Source organism: Urocampus carinirostris, chromosome 8, assembly GCF_059441175.1.
Source record: "Urocampus carinirostris isolate Australia breed hairy pipefish chromosome 8, RoL_Ucar_1.0, whole genome shotgun sequence".
NCBI classification, from domain to species: domain Eukaryota; kingdom Metazoa; phylum Chordata; class Actinopteri; order Syngnathiformes; family Syngnathidae; genus Urocampus; species Urocampus carinirostris.
In genome coordinates, this window is record NC_142356.1 from 24,052,664 (window position 1) to 24,072,469 (window position 19,806).

The 19,806-nt window shown below is 39.6% G+C and overlaps 1 protein-coding gene across 2 annotated transcripts in view; it reads right to left on the minus strand.

The window, feature by feature from the left end:
- Positions 1-911: 911 nt before the first annotated feature.
- The window catches only part of fbxw7 (F-box and WD repeat domain containing 7), a 103,170-nt gene continuing 84,275 nt past the window's right edge, over positions 912-19,806 (minus strand). For both annotated transcript variants that reach the window (XM_088342034.1, XM_088342035.1), the window contains 8 exons: positions 13,794-13,928; positions 13,215-13,338; positions 12,978-13,114; positions 12,117-12,230; positions 7,205-7,386; positions 4,831-5,056; positions 4,543-4,753; positions 912-2,473 (listed from right to left, as the gene is read on the minus strand). In XM_088342034.1, the coding sequence (XP_088198160.1) occupies positions 2,205-2,473; positions 4,543-4,753; positions 4,831-5,056; positions 7,205-7,386; positions 12,117-12,230; positions 12,978-13,114; positions 13,215-13,338; positions 13,794-13,928 (1,398 nt within the window). In that variant the 3' untranslated portion in view covers positions 912-2,204. The remainder of the gene's footprint in view (positions 2,474-4,542; positions 4,754-4,830; positions 5,057-7,204; positions 7,387-12,116; positions 12,231-12,977; positions 13,115-13,214; positions 13,339-13,793; positions 13,929-19,806) is intronic.

Consider the following 19,806-nt stretch of genomic DNA (forward strand, 5'->3'; position numbering starts at 1 on the left):
TTTGTTCGTAAGTTGATTCAGTGCTATACATTGTATGTTTCAGGTTTAAACAAGTATGTTTAAGGCTTGTAAAAGTAACTATTGTTTTGTACTAAAAAAATCAAACGTTTCATAAAATAATATGCTCTACAAAGATAAAGTTAGGTTTAAATTACTTTTGGAAGATGAGCTTCAAGAGTTAGGCCAATTCCTCCTCCGTGGTAGAAAGCGGCTGAAAAAAAGCGATCCAACCATTTTCTCAACCGCAGCAAGGTTTCTTATTCCACTTTCATTTCAAAAGAGATGGCTCGCCTCTTCTTTACACTAAACACCAACCACGTTGAATAAATGCATGAGATATTAAACAATAACATTGTAACAGTTCTGGAGATACGGACTAGGAAGAGGAAGCGGATTTCTTCTTCGGGGTGGATGATGGGTGACCTCTCGCAGCGCCAACACAAGCCGGTAGAGGCGGAAAGAAGCACTACAGTAATGGAAATGGTGCACACAATACAAAATCTAACATACAGCAATGTCCTGGTATTTTTCGACATCCCGAAAAAAAAAAAACATTTGCATCTACCGTTTTACGCAAGTTGAATGGTCGCAAGTAGGGGAGCGTCTGTATGTTAATGCATTGCTTTTAGAAAAGGTCCCTTGTCATCCGTGACTATAATATGTAGGGTAAGTTACCAATGTAGGCAGAATGATAAAGCATAATACGGAAATACTTTAAGTTAGAAATTTCAAGTTGACAGATGATCTGTGTTTTTAGAGCACAAAACTTAGACATCCCTTCTATAGGATCCATCATTAATCAAACCTTATACCGTAATGCAAAATAGTTGCAAGTTACTATCTTTTGAAGCATTTGACCCAAAATAACGCCTTAAAACACAACACATCAAATAACTCCTTCCACCACAGCGTTACCCAAATAGTTTGCTTTATTCAACATAGAAGATTCCTTCACACATAGTAACAAAACAGACAACAGATTTTTGCTTGAAATGAAAAAAAAAAAGGTAAAATAAACCCACATTTTATTGCACTTTAAGTTATAAGAAAATAAAATTCTAAGTGAATGAAACAAATCACAAATAAATCCCTTTGAAGTGTTTTTTTTCTTTCCGTCTGTCTTTTTCAGTCGGTTACACGAACTGAGAAAAAAAAAAAAGACATTTTAAAAATAAACAAATCTGATTTGTCAAACCAGATCATAAATTAAACAGCGGGAGAAGAACAACGAGGAGAAAGAGCAAGATTGTTTTGTTGTTGTTGTATTTTTTTGTCGACTATACAGTGTTACAACCACTTTCACAGTTCAGCTTTGTGACTTTTGGAGAGAAGTTTTGGCTACAAGGTTCAGCATTTTTTTCGTTTTTCTTTGCCCGCCGCGTCGAACACTTGGACCCAACTCGGACGACAACCAGTCACGCGTCAGGACGTTTGTTTTGTTGTCCGTTCCTTCTTTTCCTTTGAAATCTCATAAAGTGTTTCTATATATCTTTTGTCCACGCGGCATCGATACATTCCCGCTGGTTGTCCCGATGAACGAGTTCACAAGTTGTCCGTTGGCACACCAACACCCGTGCTCCTTTCTTTTTCTTTGCAGGCGATATCGTCCTCTCCGCCTCGTAGAGGCACGTTTGGCTCAAGTTTCAGTGGCGAAAAAAAAAGCGGAAAAAAATGACAACAACAAAGTAGGATGTTTGCTATTTTTTGTCTTCTTTTCTCCCCTTTCAGCAACGCGAGAGTTCAATTTGGAATTTTGCCTGGGACTAAAACGTCCCAGCAAAAATAGGTCAATTTCCCTCCTCCTGTTTATCTAGCAGCATTAGTACGGTTTGGCCACGGGCTGGCAGGTGGAGGGTGGTCTCAAAAAGAAGCAGGTAGGGGGGGATGCAAACGGAATTTAGGAGGTCTTGACACTGGGCTGAAAATCTGAGGGTAACTTTTTTTCGTAGAGACACGGCTGATGGAAATAGCTCGTTTCTGGTGACTGTGACTGAGAGATATGGAAATTCACAGTTGATGATGTTGAGATTCAGAACAGGCGATCAGAACAGCAACAAAACGGGTTGCAAATCCAATCACATCTCCCTCAGGTCTCGGAGGTTTTTTTTTAAAGCAATCAACCCATAGATTTGCATGACCCTCCCCTCCACCAGCTCGTTCTCCACCTTCCAGTCCCGCCCACCACCCCTGTAACAACGGAGCTCTCACTTCATGTCCACATCAAAATCGAGCACCAGCAGCTTGGTCTCCTCGGTGCCGTTGCGGCTACCCACGGCACACACCAACTTGGTGTTGGAGGCACGGATGCGCCAGACGACGCCGCCGCTGCCGCCGCTCTCCAGCGTCACCAGGTTGCGGATAAACTCGCCCGTCTTCAAGTCCCAAAGCTTGACTGTGCCGTCGTCCGAGCTGGTGATGACAAAGTTCTTGTTGAATTGCAGGCACGTGACGGCGCTCTGGTGTTTGTGCGGACCTGCGAAAATGAAAGAAAAAAAGGAACGTTAGGGTGGAAGGGACGCTGGCATGAGCTTCACACTCTGCGCCACTGACGCCAAGAACCAAATTTAACTAAATTGGCGAGTCGTGAATGAGTTAACACTATGGACTCTTTGCATGTAGTTTGACTTTATATCCAGTGCATTCAGTTTTCTCAGGCTAGAACTAACAAAGATTTGGCGAAATAAATATAATAGAAATATTCGGTTACAAAAGCAAGCATAACGCTGGATATATAGAACATAAAACTGTTTTTAAATGCAAAATGGGAACATTCTAAGATATAGTAAAACTCAAATGTCTTATTATTATACAAAACAAGTAAGCACCAACTCCCAGCAAACATTCAAGAGTTGTTTCTCTACAGAGCAGACTTATAATCATCTCAAGGGAAGCCATAACTTCAAGGTCCAATTTTCTCGCGCAACACCGAAAAGCCGCTACTTTACTAATCTGAACTATATCATTAAATCTTCAAAACTGATCGTGCTTATTGCATCATGAATCATGACAAACTTTCTTTGGAAGACAGACACTCTTATCGCTGGTCAAAACAAATGGCAACACATGCAGTCGACACGAGTCAAGCATTGTACCTCCTCTTTGATTCAAAAAAAAAAAAAAAAAAGATAGGCAGCGACGCTTTGGCACTTGTGCAACTGTCACTGAGAAAGGCGTGACACTTTAAGTCAAGATGGCGGCGCCTGCTGACTTCCCAGCCAGTGAGAGGTTTGAAAGAGATATCTTAATTAAATCAATTTGAGCCGACATCAAACACAAATGGCGTTTACAGCCGCTGTTGCTATGGCATCGGGAGCCGTCTGCGCTTCGTGGCGGGCTTGCCGTCGGGCAAACTAATCAACACTCGGCTGATGAGCTTTGTCAGCCTATTGTGTCATTAAAGGTAATGAGTAGCAGACATTGTTCGCTGACCTCGTTATATAACCTACAAAGACCCTCTTCTTATCTCAGACGTAAACATCCGCCCGAGGCTGTACCCTGACAGTTTCTACTGCATCACGGCTGGGCGCGACCCACTTTTGTTTCATCCTGCTGCTAGCTAATGTGAGAATTTAGGAGGGCATTTTCAGCCAATTCCTGCGAGCTACCAGTTGTGCTAAAGGCGATCCCACACGGTTTGTCAAACAGAAATAGTCGACGATCAATTTTGTTGCTTGTGCGCAACAGAGTCTGTCTTGAGCAGTTACATACAGGAATAGCGGCATCAAATTAAAGGTAAAGTTCTAAAGTTTACAAAAATTTTAGCCTGGATAGAGCGAAGAAAAAGACTACATGCAAAGTTTGCAAAGCAGAACTTTACGTATTAAAGTACCTTGGCAGTAAAATGAAAGCATATCAGACAGTTAAAAGAAACAACAGTCTGACTCGCTTTGGTAAGATTCAAGCCAATACGGTTTTGATAACATGCATTGAACATTATATGCATGCATATTTCGCTATAAAAAAAGAGCTTGAGCGTTATGCCAGACTGTCGGACAAATGTATTTGAAATCAGATGCCTGCAGTCTGAAGAAGAAACGTCAGTCGTTAAAACTTTCAAAACGACCTACATTAGTTGGTAAAAGCGTTTGATTTCAGGAGTTCTTTTGTTAAGACTTTGCAGTGATCACCGAATGTACTTCACAAAATGTTTCAAATATTTATATATATATATCTACCGTATTTTCACAACCATGGGGCGCACATGTGAGTCTTAGATTTTCTTTAAACTGCTCGGCGCGTCCTATCGTGCAGTGCGCCTTGTGTGTGTTGTAGGGCGGACATAAAAGAAAACACCATGAGAACCAAGAGATGAGTGTGCGGGAAAGTTGAAGTTCAGTGTTGAGTTTTAACTAGACTGGTGACAAATTTGTCTGTTTCAACATTTTGAGTTGCTGTCTTAAAGAATAATCTTACAATCGTCAGTGACTAAACAACTTTCAAAATACTCGTTAGTTGCAGCTCTAATGCACACAAACAAGTTCAGACTCTGAACTTGTTCCCGTGTACATTCTTTTTCAAAATTTGTGGATACCATAAACCCACCTTGCAACGTTTGCAGACACTGGCCCGTTTTGATGTCCCAGATCTTGACTGTGGAATCAGCGTTCCCCGACACCAAGATGTTATCTTTGAGCTCCATGCCGCTGGTGAGTGACTGGTGGCCCGTCAGCGTGTGGATGCAGTTGCCCGTCTCTACGTCCCAAACTCGGATCGTTGTGTCTAGCGAGCCGCTCACCACGTGGGTCCCGTCAAACTGAATTAAAAAAAAAAAAAAGTTTGGTGGTCAGCGCGTGGCAGTCCGATTGTGGTTGCGTCGAGATTTCGACTGACCTGTAGGGAGTACACCCGGTTGGTGTGGCCCTGCAGTGTGTGGAGGCACGTCTCCGTCTCGGGGTCCCAAACTTTGACCATGAAGTCGTAAGCGCCGCTGACCACCCGCCGGCCGTCGTACTGGACGCAGCGCACAGCCGCCACGTGGCCCATCAAGACATGTAAACACTGGCCCGTCTCGATGTCCCACACGCGCAGTGTGGCGTCACGAGAGCCGCTCACCACCCTGCAGGACAAAAGACCAAAATCACACACTTACGAAACATATTTATGCAATTATTGATCACTTGTTAAATGTTATCGTTTAACCACAATTGCATAACAATAGCGCAACCAGAATCGAGGGTAAGAGCCCTAAATCCAAACCGCCAGGCCCGCTAGGGACAGGGATGGTTGTTCACAAATGTAAATGCCAACTGCCGTTAATCACGAGGGAAAAAAAAATACAATGGCACAAAATTGGGAAAACGGGAATCAACCCTGCATTGCTGCAGGAAGAGTGCTGGATATAATCCACTTGAGATACAAATGACACATGAAAACATTTTTATTCGTTTCCTCATTATCACACTATTTTAGTCATGGTATCACATATGTTAAAAGGAATGAGAAAGCAGGAAGTGATGAAAATCAGTATAAACTTTTCACTTTTTCTCAGCTCAAACTACGCATTGTAAGTGACTGTCTTTGTTGAATACATGTGGCCATGCACTAATTTATATCTTATACAACCGAATTACTTCCTTCCATGTCTTTCTCTTCATTTAGTTGAGAATCTCGTTTGCTTCATAAAAACTTTGCAAGTCAGCGATACAATACTGTATATCAGTCGTACCACGGACCAGTTTAATGTCTGACAATATTCTCGCGGCCCAGCGGAATCAAAACATCAGCTACTTGGTACTGTGACTAAATATAGTCTGATGTTGAGATAAAACTTAATACCTTTTCATCTGACATTGGTATCCCCAGTGGTCTAGTGTATGGGATCTGGCACGCTGCCTGCCATGACACAGGCATGTGGCCAGAACTGGTATTAGACGTAAATTACTTGTATTTCAAAGTGGGCACACGCAACTTGGTTGGATATGGGACATGCATGTACAAAATGGTTTTCCCTTTAAAAATTGGGCTTGGCATATTTTCAGTTACGTGTAAAAATCCAGAATTTACGGTAAGTAGCAAAACCTGCTGACTGTCATCTTCACTCAACTTTTAACCTCTGGAACCTTCGTAACCTTTTAAAAATGTTAATCCCACAAATTGGCCAACTGCCAACTGTAATTAACCTTAACCTAACACCAATTCATACTTGCAATCAGGACACTTGTAATGGAGATTCATTATCCAAGGTGAAAAAATGTATGAGATTGAAAAGTGTGTGGATGAAGAAGAAAAAAAGTATTTTTGATGTAGCTGGCATTGTTTCCTGAACTTAAGGCTTCCTCTCTTTGACAACCCAAAACTTTACGCTCCACTCTTTCCAGCTATATACTTTAATGTACCCCCAAAAACAATTCTAAAATCTCCACCTGAGGCCTTGAAGCTCACAGAATGGAGCTATTTCTAGAGACTGTGGGAGGTAAACAGTCCTTAGGGTGGATTGCTTACACAGGTTAACACTAATACATTCTAAGAGTTTTATCAGAAGCTAATGCCCACAGGTTGACGATGCACACACTTACGATACATGAATGTTGGATTGCCAAGTTCGCAGGACATGCAAGAAAAAAACCTTCTACAGTAATAAAAGGCCAAGCTTTTTTGAGAAAAAAAACGCCTGTCATGTTACTCACTGTCTGCTTTTCAACTCGCAGTCATCCCACCGAGAAAGTCATCAGAAGCTACACAAAACCTCGGCGGGCCCTGGGGTGCAAAGTGCACTTTGGAGCCTCCCCGGTGTAATTGTGGAGTGAATGAGTGAGTGGAGGCCCCACTAAAGACGGCCTGTTTAATGGCTGCCACCATGCTCACTTTCGCATCGACACAGATGCTCTTTTGCGCCGTCAGATTGCCGCTGCTATTAAGCCAAGAAAACAACATTAGCAGAATGCTCATTACTTCCTCTGAGCAACTTTTTACTTTAATCGCCATTTGTTTGCTGGTTCGTCAGCAGGATGAGTCCAAAACTACTTGACAAGCTTTTTCCTCAAACAACTTTGCAAAAGGGGATTAAAGGGCCAGGGAAGAATTACAATTTAGGTAAAAGGTGCTGCACAAGCATTTTTCTACTTTCTTTGACTCAAGCCAGGAGCAAGCTGGAGTGTTGTTTTGCTAATAACTTACCAGGACACAAACCTTTCGGACCAGAAAAACACCAATTCTTAACACATTTCAGTTTTTGGTCAGAATCACCAACAGCATGGAGCTTCACCTTTTCTCGTGCAGATGCATGCAGCGCACTGTTGAGGTATGCCCGTAGAGGGTGTGGATACATTCTCCCGTCTCTGCATTCCAGACCTTGAGAGTGCGGTCGGTGGAGCCGCTGATGATGATGTTGTCGCGCATCTGCGACGACCACACGCCACCCGTGTGGCCCACCAACGTTCTTAGACACTGTGGGGAGAACATGTTTTTCAGGAAGAGTGGTGCGCAACATCACAAATGTCCGACGACGTGGAGGCTCTCATTTATTCTCATTAAGCGCGCCAGATTAAAAATTGATTAGCACGCTTTAGGGAAATCCTCTTGATCAATTGGATTTGTGCAGTTATCTATTATGCGCCTCTATTAGAAGATCTTCAGTGTATTCAATTAAAAATGCGTGGGTAGAGGCTGCTGTATGTACGACACAGGAACGTGGCAGCTTTGTCACGGGCGGAGAGGATTTACTGCAGGGAGCAAAAGCAAGATTACAGCACAACCTGTGCCAAGTCTCTGTCCTGTGATTAAAGCGTTGCGGCGCATGACTGCACAACATAGGGAAAATCCTGTTAGACTCCAGATCAGTGAGTGGGACTGCTGTCATGTTTATAAAATTTGTGTTTTGGGTTTTTCCTTTAGCCCCTTTTAATATGTAATACAGATGACACAGAAGATAATATGATTTGTGTGAAAAGGTTGCCCTTATTTATTTAGAAGGAGTAATGTTCACAAACCCCCAACAAAATTGCAAAAATCAGGTTCTTTTGTACCAACTTGACAATTTAGGCGCACCGAAAAGACACCCATTGTTATAGATCCTTTGGTAAGAGTCCAACATGTGCAGTAAAAGTGTCCAAGGCGCTAAATTATTCTCTTCTTGTTGGCATGAGCTTAACTGCACTGTTGGCAAAGTAAGATAGAGGAACCCTTTGGTGCTCATGAGGAGAAAGCATCTGAAATCTTTTTATGGACGCCAGAGTCTAACTCAGCGGTCCCATACCACTAGTCCGTGGCCACACACTTGGTCACGAAATTATAGGTGGGGAGGTGTACAACTCATTTCAGATGAAACCTAATCTCTGGTAATATTGGCAAAGATCCTTGTTAAATTACTCTACGTCAGATGTTGCTCCTTGCGTTAGGGTAACTTGTTAACATTGTATGGTTTAATAGAATATTTGTGGTGATTGGATATGAATAGCTTGATTCCCTCGTTCATGTTTGAATTTTACTGTAAACTTAAATTAGGTCCAAATGAACTATTAATATAACTAGCATTGTTGTTTCCTTGGCAATCAATCAAAAAAGAGCCCTTCTCATCAAAGAGCATTGGGCTGCTTTTACTGAAGCATGTTGTAGCTTCAGAACACATGGATAATGGACCTGATAATCTTCCGAATACCTTGTGGCTCCTATCAAGATTGGTATTTATTGTCAAAATTTATTATGCAGCATAATTAAGTATGGCCAAAGCAACAACAAAATTCAGTAAAAATCAATTTCAAGAGAAGTTTCTTTTCAGGGATATACAGTATGTAAAATCATTAAAAGCCCAAAATATTTTCAGGGATATGTGTACTACATAAACGACCATACATTGGATTGTATAATAATTATTTATAAATTATAATAATTATATAAAATAAGAATTATGTATAATAAATTGGACATGTCCAAATAGTTTCTTTCACATAACATTAAATTTAATGGCTAATTGACCATGGGACTACTCGACAAACTAGCAACCAAAGAGAATGTCAAACATAAATAAATGTTTTGTGCTAAATTGTATACATTTTCCCAATGATAATAAAGAAAATTTAAGCAGAGTTCCTCAGGGCTTTTTGATTTAAACAAGATCAAATAAAGTATTTCTCCAAGGCAACAAATGAGCTCAATGCATTTTTTACAAATAAAGTGCCAATGTGTAATATTTGACCACTAGATGGCAGCAACCTGCCGGACAAACATGGGGCTGACTTAAATTGGGATTTTTACGGTGTAAAAGAAATACAAATTTCTCAACCTGTGATTTTTTTCATTAAAACTAACAGTGGTATGACAGTTCATGTATTTTTGCTTAGTCAAATCAATGTGTTTTTACTGGCTGAAAGTTTTCATATTACTACACAATGTCCTTATAAGATATTGTTGTTCCAAATTATACCAATTGTTCTCGGAGGTGAGAGAGTGTTGGACGAATAGTAAACCCTCTAATGTCCTTCCGTTTTGAGTAGCCAGATGTCATGAGACATTGTTGCAAGTGTGCAAAATGGCTCGGCCATAGGTTGAAACAACCTGTAACAGACTGAAAACGAATGCTGACTGCGTGGAAGGTAGTACATGCAGATGGTGGTAATCCTTACGTATCTTTTACACTGCACTTTTATTGGCACAGACAGTCAATTTGAGCTGAAATGGTCGAGTGGGTTTAATTCCACTCTCTCCCATTCTCTTGAAGCTGGATGTGAGCTACATTTGCAATGGTCGGGACAAATGAGGATTGTCACTGAAACCGCATCCAATTTATGGGCAGCATAAACACATACGAAAATCGCACATAAGTATTCCATAACAAAGAGAAGAAAGGATTGTTACTCAAAGCGCTACAACAACAGTGGTCCTGCAGTAATTCAGACCAAATTATTTACATTCCACTTCCATAGTGATTTCTTCTTTTGTTGGCACTAGACAATGGCACACCATCAGAGCTTTGTGGTCCAACAACCCAAGTCTTGGAATAGTAACCTTGTCTACACGGGTGCTTTATAATTTCATTCACAAAAGGCTCTATGTTGGCATCTTTTTTTGTAATATACACCAATTTTTTTAATGTACACAAATACAGCCCCTAATGATGATGGTAAAATAAGTGCTGCAACAAGTCGCAAGTAAACACGTTTGAAAATAATAATATGGTGCAAGATTATTTTGTATTTTGTAAGGGAAAATACGGCCGTTTGTAAGGGCATGGAGCCGTGGAGGTTGACAGGTATGTACTCATAAGTTAGCTTTTTACAGGTAAATACACTGGGGAACTAGATGTGGAGTGCCATCATTAATGAAGTCTGGGGGTAGGATTTAATAAGCATATGCTTCTTCCTACTCCCTTTCAAACAAGTACGATAACATTGTTTGTGTTTTAATTTCTTTTTTTATTTGTAGTTTTGTTTTTGCTTTGTTATCTTATGTTCAAAATAAAAGTTTTATTCGTTCATTTATTCAATTATTAGAATTAAAAGTTGCAATTAGTATGTGAATGGCCATATTTCCCTAATGACAAGGATCAATCAATACCTCCTCTATGACACAAATTAACTGTCAACTAGCCCAGGTTATACTCTTTTTTTTTTCTCAACTACACAATAATCACAGAACTAACAAATGAGACAACCGTACCCAATGGAAATGTGTAGAATGTAACCAATAAAACTCAAATACTGAGTATAATCCTGTGGTGTATTTTAATTATTTCAACAGACATCGAAAACAAAGTGATCTGTAAATAATTCACGTGCAGTTTCTAGCTAGCATCAATGGTGCTTTCAAATTTATAATTAGTCCATTGGCCCCATCAAAGGAAAGACAAGAAGCAACATTGTTGTTAGGTAACAACATGTGTACCTTACTAATCATGGAACAGAAATAATAATTATACACAACTAGGATACCCGCTCTCCCCCCAAAAAATTCAAATTTTCTTTGTCCGACTCAAGGAATTCCTGTGACTAATTCATTTTCATACGTTTCAAAGAGAATATTACATATTTTAATGGAGATCCAAATTAGAGAAAAAATTACAAACAATTGAATAATTCTAAAATAAAGTCATCTTTACTCCCTAAAGTTGAAAGACATTTTGTTGTGTCCATACCATGCTACTACAGCACTTCTTGACAAAATGGATAAGGCATTTCAACAAAAAAAAAAAAATATTTGCCAAGAATGCACAGATCAAAATTAGAAAACACTTTGGGGTGCCTACCACTTAATGGTGTTAAACCAGCACAGGGTGCCGATTTCCTTGATTATCTGTTTAACTGACATTCCAGCTGCCAGGTTCACTAATTTTGCAAGACGGTGGGCCGTTCTAAAGTGACTGAAAGGCTCCAGCAGCAGGATGTCCATATGAAAACCAAATGGATGACCGTATCAGCCATAGAAAACCAAGTTGATTGTTCAAAATCTGACTTTAAGAATATCGAATATTTACAAAATTACAAACTCATTCAAGTCACCCAAGAAGGGAGGTTGTCCACGGAAAACAAGCAAGCTAGGACATGTCACTGCGGAGCATGTTAATGGGTAATTGTTCCCACACTGCAGCTGAAATTGCTCGCCAGTTCAGTGCTGAACATGGTAAGCAGGGTACAGTTTAAGGCAAATTCAATTCAAGACTTAAGACCTTTCAATGCCCTTTGAAATCCTATTTAAGACCAAGTCGACAAAAATCAACTGAAACAAACAAAACACAAATATTTCTTGCACACAATACATCTTGCCTCAAACACATTTTCTAGCACAGCTTTTAGCCATAGCAAAAAAAAAAAGAACCTCTGGAATAAGTGTGAGAGACTTGTGTCATTCTGTGGCCAAAGATGTGCTGACTTCCTTCACAGCAGAGGCATGTACCCTTTTTACCAATTGCTGACTGTCTTAACCTTCAGAATTTTTTTTCTCATAACCAAGTTATTCTTTTCCTCCAATTTTGATTAGTGCGTTTTCTAAGAAATGATTTCTAGTACCATGATGTAGACACAATAAAATATAATTAACCGTCGAACAGTGAAGATGTTATTATTTCATAGTATTTCATTTTTATAGCTTGTTCTCTAATTTTGATCTTCAGTGTATGTCCACCTTTAAACAGAACAACTGCAGTGCTTTTTACAGTACGCATAATAACTGGTCTGAAGACTTACTTTTCCTGTGATAGCCGACCAGACTTTGAGGGTGTTGTCGTCAGAGCCGCTGACGATGCGGTTGCCGCAGAATTGGAGGCATGTGATCACGTGGTCGTCGTGACCTTTCAGCACCTGATTGGAGAAAGCAGAGTGAGAAAAACATCAAAGAACTAGCGTAAAATGTCAGTATGAGCATGACCAGCACAGCATGCTGTGACTGGTCACATGTCATCTTTTAAGTGGACGAGAGTACCCGGCACTGTGTTCACAGCCCAGTGCAGGCATTTGGGGGCCCCTTTATACCACTTAATGTTTCAAGATGTGTTGACAAGGGTTCATTGGGGAAGTGTTTGGATTTCTTTTTTTTCTATGTTTTATTTCTCAAGATTAAAGCTCATTAATTTGAATGGAAATATCACCTTCGAGGAATTGTGTTCCCTCTCAATCAATTAGTTTTGCCCCCAGTCGATCTCATCAGGGAAGTGTTTAAGGGCCATAAGTGTTTGAAAAAAAAGAAAAATCATCAGAACACTTTAAATATTATGGTCGTGATTTAGTTGTGTGAATGAACATTTTTAAGGTCATTTCAAACATTTAATAAGGGTCCAATTCTTTAAAGATTTACCAATCTAAAAGAAAATTCTTCCTTTGGTGGTTTGAGGTTAACCTATTATAGTAGGTATCCTGGCAGATGTACGCAATACAAGGGAACAATTAAAGCCGTTAATTTCCTTTGTGGATTTAGGTCACCTCGCAAAGTTTACATTTTCTGTGCTGCCAGATGTAGATTTTAATAGTAGCGTCAATCCTGTTGTAAATGCTTAAGGTCAAATAACTTTATGGAATATTTAACTAGACAAATTTAAACGGTATTGTTACCTTGGGTGATTTGAGGTCCCCTCTCCTCCAGTTAGTGTCTATTCTGTGTTGCCTTATGTAGGCACTCTTCCAGGGGCTGTGAGTGAAGCCGGGTTTGACAATTTTTCTCTTCTTTAGAGGTAAAGGCTCATCGATGCCTAGTGGAGAAGTGAAGAGGCATGGATTCAAGTTGACTTCTGCAAGGTCATTCTGTAAGACTTCAAAGCGACATGAGGCATCAGAGGATTAGGCACGCACCTTCTTCCCGACATTTTTCCCTCCACAGCAAGTTGTCCTCTGCCAGGATACGCCAGTACCGACACGTCTGAGCCGCTTGAAGGAGGTCCTTGGGCTCCAGGAATGACAGTACGTATAATGCCAGCTGTGGGAGCGCAAGAGGAATGTGAGAACGGCACTATACAAGAACAAAAAAGTTCCTTAAGTCAACAGTGTGCTTCATGACCCTAATTTATTGTGCCTATTCGTCAACACTTGAGAGGATAAAACTTATTTCTGTTTCTGTTCTGGGAGCTTTTACAATGAAACATTGAGAAAAAAGTCCATCGCACCAGACTGAACCAAGCGATAGGTGGGCTTGGCTTTATGCATCTTTGATCAGTCACATCAAGTGCACAAAAGATTCTTCACTTTTTTTACGCACATATCGAGAGGTCTCGAGTGACTGTGACTGATGCAAAGAAGGCCCGCGGTTGGATTAGTGCTAGAGCTAGGTTGAATATTTTCATTCAAGCACTTAACATTGGGTACAAAGAAGTAAAGAGTGTGTGTTTGTCATAGTGGTGGATTGAAATTGAAGGGCCATTTTTTTCCCCTCACCTCTTTGGGAAGCAGGGAGATAAAGTCACGCTGGAACTGTGGCTCGATGACCTGCATCATATGTTTAACCTGCGTAGGCTCGCAGATGTCAATCAACTCGTCCAACGCCAGCAACTTCTCAGGGCCAGTCCAGCTCTACAATTAAATATATAATAAGTCAAACACACAGGTAACCATTGAAAAGCAGCTCTTTAATGGTCGCCATGGAAACAATGCAACGGTACAATCAGAATCTTCCCAAAAAAGAAAAGCAATGCAGGGAAACTTAAGTAAGTGTGTTGAAGTTTCTCCATCCTATGAGCAAAAACAATAAAAAGGAAGTTGTAAAAGGCTGGATATGTGTTCATTTTTTTCACAAAATATTCATTCATAATGTGGTTTTCACGACAGCTCTGCATTTTTTTCAAACATTTGATTGTTTTCATGTGAATGTCTAAGTTAAATTACTATATTTTCACCTCATTTTTCAAAATAAGAGCTTCATCTCTGTAGAATTTGTACACAAGTAGTCAATACGCGAGTTTGTTATACACTATCCACCTGTTAATTGTAACTGCAAATTCAAGGTATCAAAATATGTACGAGGGGGGCATTTGGTTCCTTTTTATCATATAAGCGCGCTAGCACCTCAGACAAGTGCCACCTTGTGTTCACCACTTTTAAGATTTAACAACTCCCGACGTGCCCTACGAAGTGGCGGCGGCAGAGATGGCTGCAGGCATCTCGCCTATTTCAGGCTGCAAACACGCAAAGTGGAATGTCAGGACTCATGACAATGGAAAGCACACAGTACTGACTAAACATTACGTAAGAGCAGCTGCTTGTATGAGAACCAATAAGAGGTTTTGAAAATGTGTATATTTTGTCTCAAATTGGGAAAGAAATCAAGCAGGTTTGACTGCTAAGAGGAGTAAATCAAAATCAAGAGGGATTTATGGTGACAATTTTCTTCTAAATCACGTTTTTCATATTTTTCCAAATTATACATATTGTATACTCTAGTTACTCATTTTGTTTGATATTTTGGCAGTTAACTGCAGAGGTAATTATCTTTGTGAACCTGGCGATACAATGCAGACCGATACACAGAGAACAATCGAATCCAACTGCAATACGATTTTGTAATATTTTACACGTGTTGATACGATGTAATATGCAGAAGGGGCTTAGTCGTCATTTTCTTTTAAGCACAATCAATATAAAAAAAAACACAAATATACTTGTATCCTAGGTGTATTCAAGGAAAATATTCCAATAAGGTTAACTTAAAGATTGCAACATTATCTACCAGAAATGTTAAACCGGTTTCATATCAGGGGGGCATACAGAAGGAATACATAGGCCACATTTTTAACTGCAATCTGAAATGTAATCTACTAAATACAGCATACTTTTATTATTTCATTTCAAAACATACCCATGTAACTGATTTATAGTGCGTCAAGAGTTTTCTTAAAATTGTCATTCGTTATTTTTAATTTGTAGTCATTAAATTGCATCAGCGTATATTTTTATGAACCATAGTGTAACATTGTCAGTAAACACTGAACAAAATTTGGACATCAAAATAAATTGTAATATGGTACAATTTAACTGACCAGAGTTGAGAAAAAAACAAAAAACAAAGAAAGAAGTCAGAATGCTAGGTTGTTTACAAGTCTCACAAGAAATCCCCCATTTTATAAAAGAATGGCAGTTATTTACAAAAACTAGAACCAAGCTTTTCCAGAAAACAACAGACTAAACACCAGTAAGTTAGGTAAAGAATGACGTGAAGCAGCCAATTTTGGTGAACCAATCGATTGACTTTAAATGGAATATAAAAGATAATTGTTTTTCAACTAGTCACAGAACGTGTAGTGTTCCTCCCCACAAGTAAGCAGATATGTTCCAAAATATTCTACACGCCATAAATTTTGAGAAATTGTCATAGAAGACAGTTTGACATTATATCCCCGAATGCGGTCACGTCACGGAAGACCACAAGAATCGAAACAAATGGCGCATCCCTTTGAAAAACACACAGCAATTGTAGTAATCAGATGCTTAGCGCTCAATTATGCTTGGGGTTATTGTAACTTTGAGTACCATGGCGCTAAGGGACTTCTGACTGTTTTGTTCGAGTTTTATATCAAAGAGTAAGTTTACTTGCCGTTGTGTACAGTGTGCATTCCTTTTTTGCTTTCTCCTCATTTTAAATAAGTGATTGTGACTGTTACTGTTTTTCGCCACTTGTCTCGCAATTAATATATTGTCCAGTTAGCTCTCAGTTAGCCTCCGGGATCCCAGTTTTGTTGGGTGTAAGTTAGCTCAGTTATCTAGGTGGCCAACCTGCCGTGCTAATTGTTTTTTCTCTTGTGTTACTTGCCATGGTAGTTTTTTTGTAGTCCGCTCACAGTGATGCCTGCTTAATGCATGTCCGCCAGTCGCCCGTTTTTTTTTCCCCCGTCGATTTGTGCCGGTTCATCCTCTATAGTACTTTAGCGTCCGATTAACCTGCCGTGATCATTTGGTATATTTACGGCTGGGTTCATGTTTGTTGGCTTGTAGTTTTTTGTTGTGGTCTTCCTGATATCCTGGCTGCCTAATGCATGCTTTTGCTCAGCCATCCTCATGCTATTCTGCCGATCGGTCCTTTTTAAGCAGCATGCAAGCTTGCCGTATCTCAGCTGGTATAGCCCGTTAGCTCTTTGTGTGGGATTTTTGCCAGTTTGCCCCGTTTTGACTGCTCGCCTTTTTTTAATACCATTGCTGCAGTCACCCATGACACAACACCTCGGCATTCTCCGCAAAAACTACCAAAACTGTACTTAAAACACTAAAATCATTTTTTACTAATTAACATGTAAACCAATATGGTGACTGGCTTACCAAGGTGACTTGGGCGCAGGTAGTCAAAGACGAGACAGAGTGTCTTCAAAATGCATTCTCAGAAAATCATTCAAATATACAATGTAGAAATTACGCAAAAAACATGTACCATTTTCTCACATTATGTGTGTTTTAGAATTTGGGTATCCCTTTAGCGGACCAAGAACTTAATGGAACCTCATCCACCACTAAACAAGTCTTTCACTCCCACAAAACAGCAACTATCAGAATCAATTTTTCCCGCATAAAATATGAACAAAAACTTGCTGCTTTGACCATTTTTCTGCAACAAGAAAATGCCAAATTGGAGGTGTGCGCATTCACACCGTTTGTTGAGATTTGCTACTGCAGCTTTTAGTAAGTGCTTTTAGTGTATTAAAAGACCACTAAGCGCCGCCTAATTAGCTACAGTGTAGGTGAGTTATTGACTGAATCAAACAAAGAACACGTGTTGCCGTCTCAGCATGTAAATAATATGTGAATGACCGATGCAAGTTGCGCACTCGAGGTTCTACCAAGCCAGCAAATTCTACCGAGTCACAACACTGCAACTCTTCAATATTGGTGCCAGTTTGTCTTTTGCGCATAGCTCATGTTCGTGGACATCAGACTTGCTATCCAATTTAGCGCTAACACAAAGAAAAGTGGCTTGTGATTTTCTTCTTGAGGCACACTGCTAAAACGCGGTGTTGTCTAATAACACTCGTTTGAGAAAGTAATTGTATTGATTTCTACTATTGAGGCAATACTGTTTGATATTGCTATCTAAATTGACATTTTAAACCAGGGTTAAACATTCATCCAGTGGGCTGAATCCGACCCACCAGCAGACTGAATCTGGCCTGCAAGACAACTCAGAGAAGTGCAAGAGAAAAATGAGCTGCAGTATTAAATATGTTCACTTGATGTTACCAAAGCAAAACAACACATAATACCGTAGCCGTATTTCTCTCCAACACTCCCTTTTTTGTCTCTTTTTTGTCTTTTTTTCCATGTGTTTTAACAATTCTTTTCTCTCCCTTTCTCTTTTCTCTATCTCGCTATCCTTCTCCCTTTCTTTTCATCCCTTCTATTTTCACTCTTGTTGTGGTTCTATCATTTTTTTCTACCATTATTTCTTTATCTTAGTAAAATGTCTTCCCTCTCCTTCTAACTCCATCTATTGCTTTCTCTTAAATAAACTAGTCTGGCCCGTGTGAGTTTTTTTGCTACCACGTGGGCCCTGAGCTTAAATCAGTTTGACACCCCTGTTTTAAACCATTTACGTGCATTAAAACATACAGCATAGAAAGTTTTCTAAGTATAATGTATAAGGCAAGTATTTTGTTAATTTTATGTATGCATGGTTTCCCTCATTTTTATAACTTCCAGACTGCATACATTTTAATTCAAATCCATTAGTCAGGCACAGACTGTCATAATGTTCACGCTCTTATAGCAAAATGCACATGTATAAAATGTACAATACATATCATGAAAACCACATAACCTGAAAGTTACTTAATTCTTACTGAGGCATGTCAGACTCAGTTTTGTCCAATTATCCGACATGCTTTCTTCAAATGTTCGTGCATCACTGAAGTACTGCCATGATGCACAAGGCCTGCTTTGCAAACTTTGCAAGTAGTATTATTTTATTCGCAGAATCCAGGCCAAAATGCCCAAATTTTTTATCAGTGTTTTTATTGCGTGTGACCTGTGTGCTCTTTGATTGCATTCAAATCCCATATTGGTGACTAACAACATAATGAATAGTTCCAAAAAGTGCTGCAATTAGTGTCTGAGGGTTCTAGAATTCCCCTCTCTGTGTAGAATGTTCGGTAGAGTTTTCCCTTTTAGAGTGCCTTCCACCTTGAGCTGAAAAACATGGGTGCACTTTGCAAAGGCTCCGCTGCTGCAGTCTCATCACCTGGTAAAACACTTATGTCACACAGGCGTCATTGGGGTATTTAGGGATATTTTCAGCATTTGTAGAAACTCCCCTAACCAGTGTGTCTGGACTATAGTTGTTATATGAGTAATCACTTTAAAGCAGGCTATGGATAAAATTGGTGCCAATGCATCATGAATTGAGCCAGGTTGACTTTAAACTACTATTGGACTGTGCAATTTGCGTTAAAAATAAGGGAGCAAAGCCCTCATATCAGAATCAATTTTTCCCGCATAAAATATGAACAAAAACTTGCTGCTTTGACCATTTTTCTGCAACAAGAAAATGCCAAATTGGAGGTGTGCGCATTCACACAAGTATCATTGTGTGCATACAAGATTTACATGTTTAGTTTCTATGGCAACTCCAAGACAAAATACACACATGAGTGCTGTGTCGTTGAGTAAAATAAAATATAATATTACTGCCCAGCAACATCATGTTAGATATTTACATCTCAAAACAAGGTCACTTAAAATGGGTCTGATAGCTATTTCACACACGCACCCACAAGAAGATGACCCTACAGATTATATTTATCAAATGTGTAGTTTTCAATTATTAATACAAATGTTCTACCTTGTATCAGATGTTTTGCAGTAAATTCTTTTTATTCACAATGTCATTTTACTGTTGGCAATGGCTCGTTAAAGCGGTCCATTATCTCATTTTCATTAAATCCTGTTAAATCAGAATTTCTAAACAAAGCGAAATCATTTTTTAAAGAAATTCTCGTTTTCCTCCCCCTTGAAATTAAAATGTGCACCACTCCACCAAATTCAAGCGTACTTTCACATGCTATTTGTTTCATTTTCTCTAGATTATGGTATTTATTGATTTTAAGTTGTACCGTGAGCAAAGACAAATTAAGGTAAGGCTTTGCCATTTAGTGCTTCATTCTTAACAGAGGGATTCCTGCAGAAAATGTTTATTGTCAGTGCTTATGTTGCACTTTGGATTCAACACACACGCCACTCGTCATCCGCCACATAGTTTGGGTCGTCGGGGATAGTGCCATAGAAAAAAGATCTTCCTACCATAATGTGCCTGTGCAACCAAACCTTTGTGTTGTGTTTTGTTTTATTTACACAGCTCAACTTTTGATTAGCTTTTTCTTTTCCCCGAAAATGACGACAGGTTGTGACGAGACTGGGGAATGTACAGAATGTACATTTGGCTTTGAGCCGCCTGTACAATCAGAAAACTGTCAGC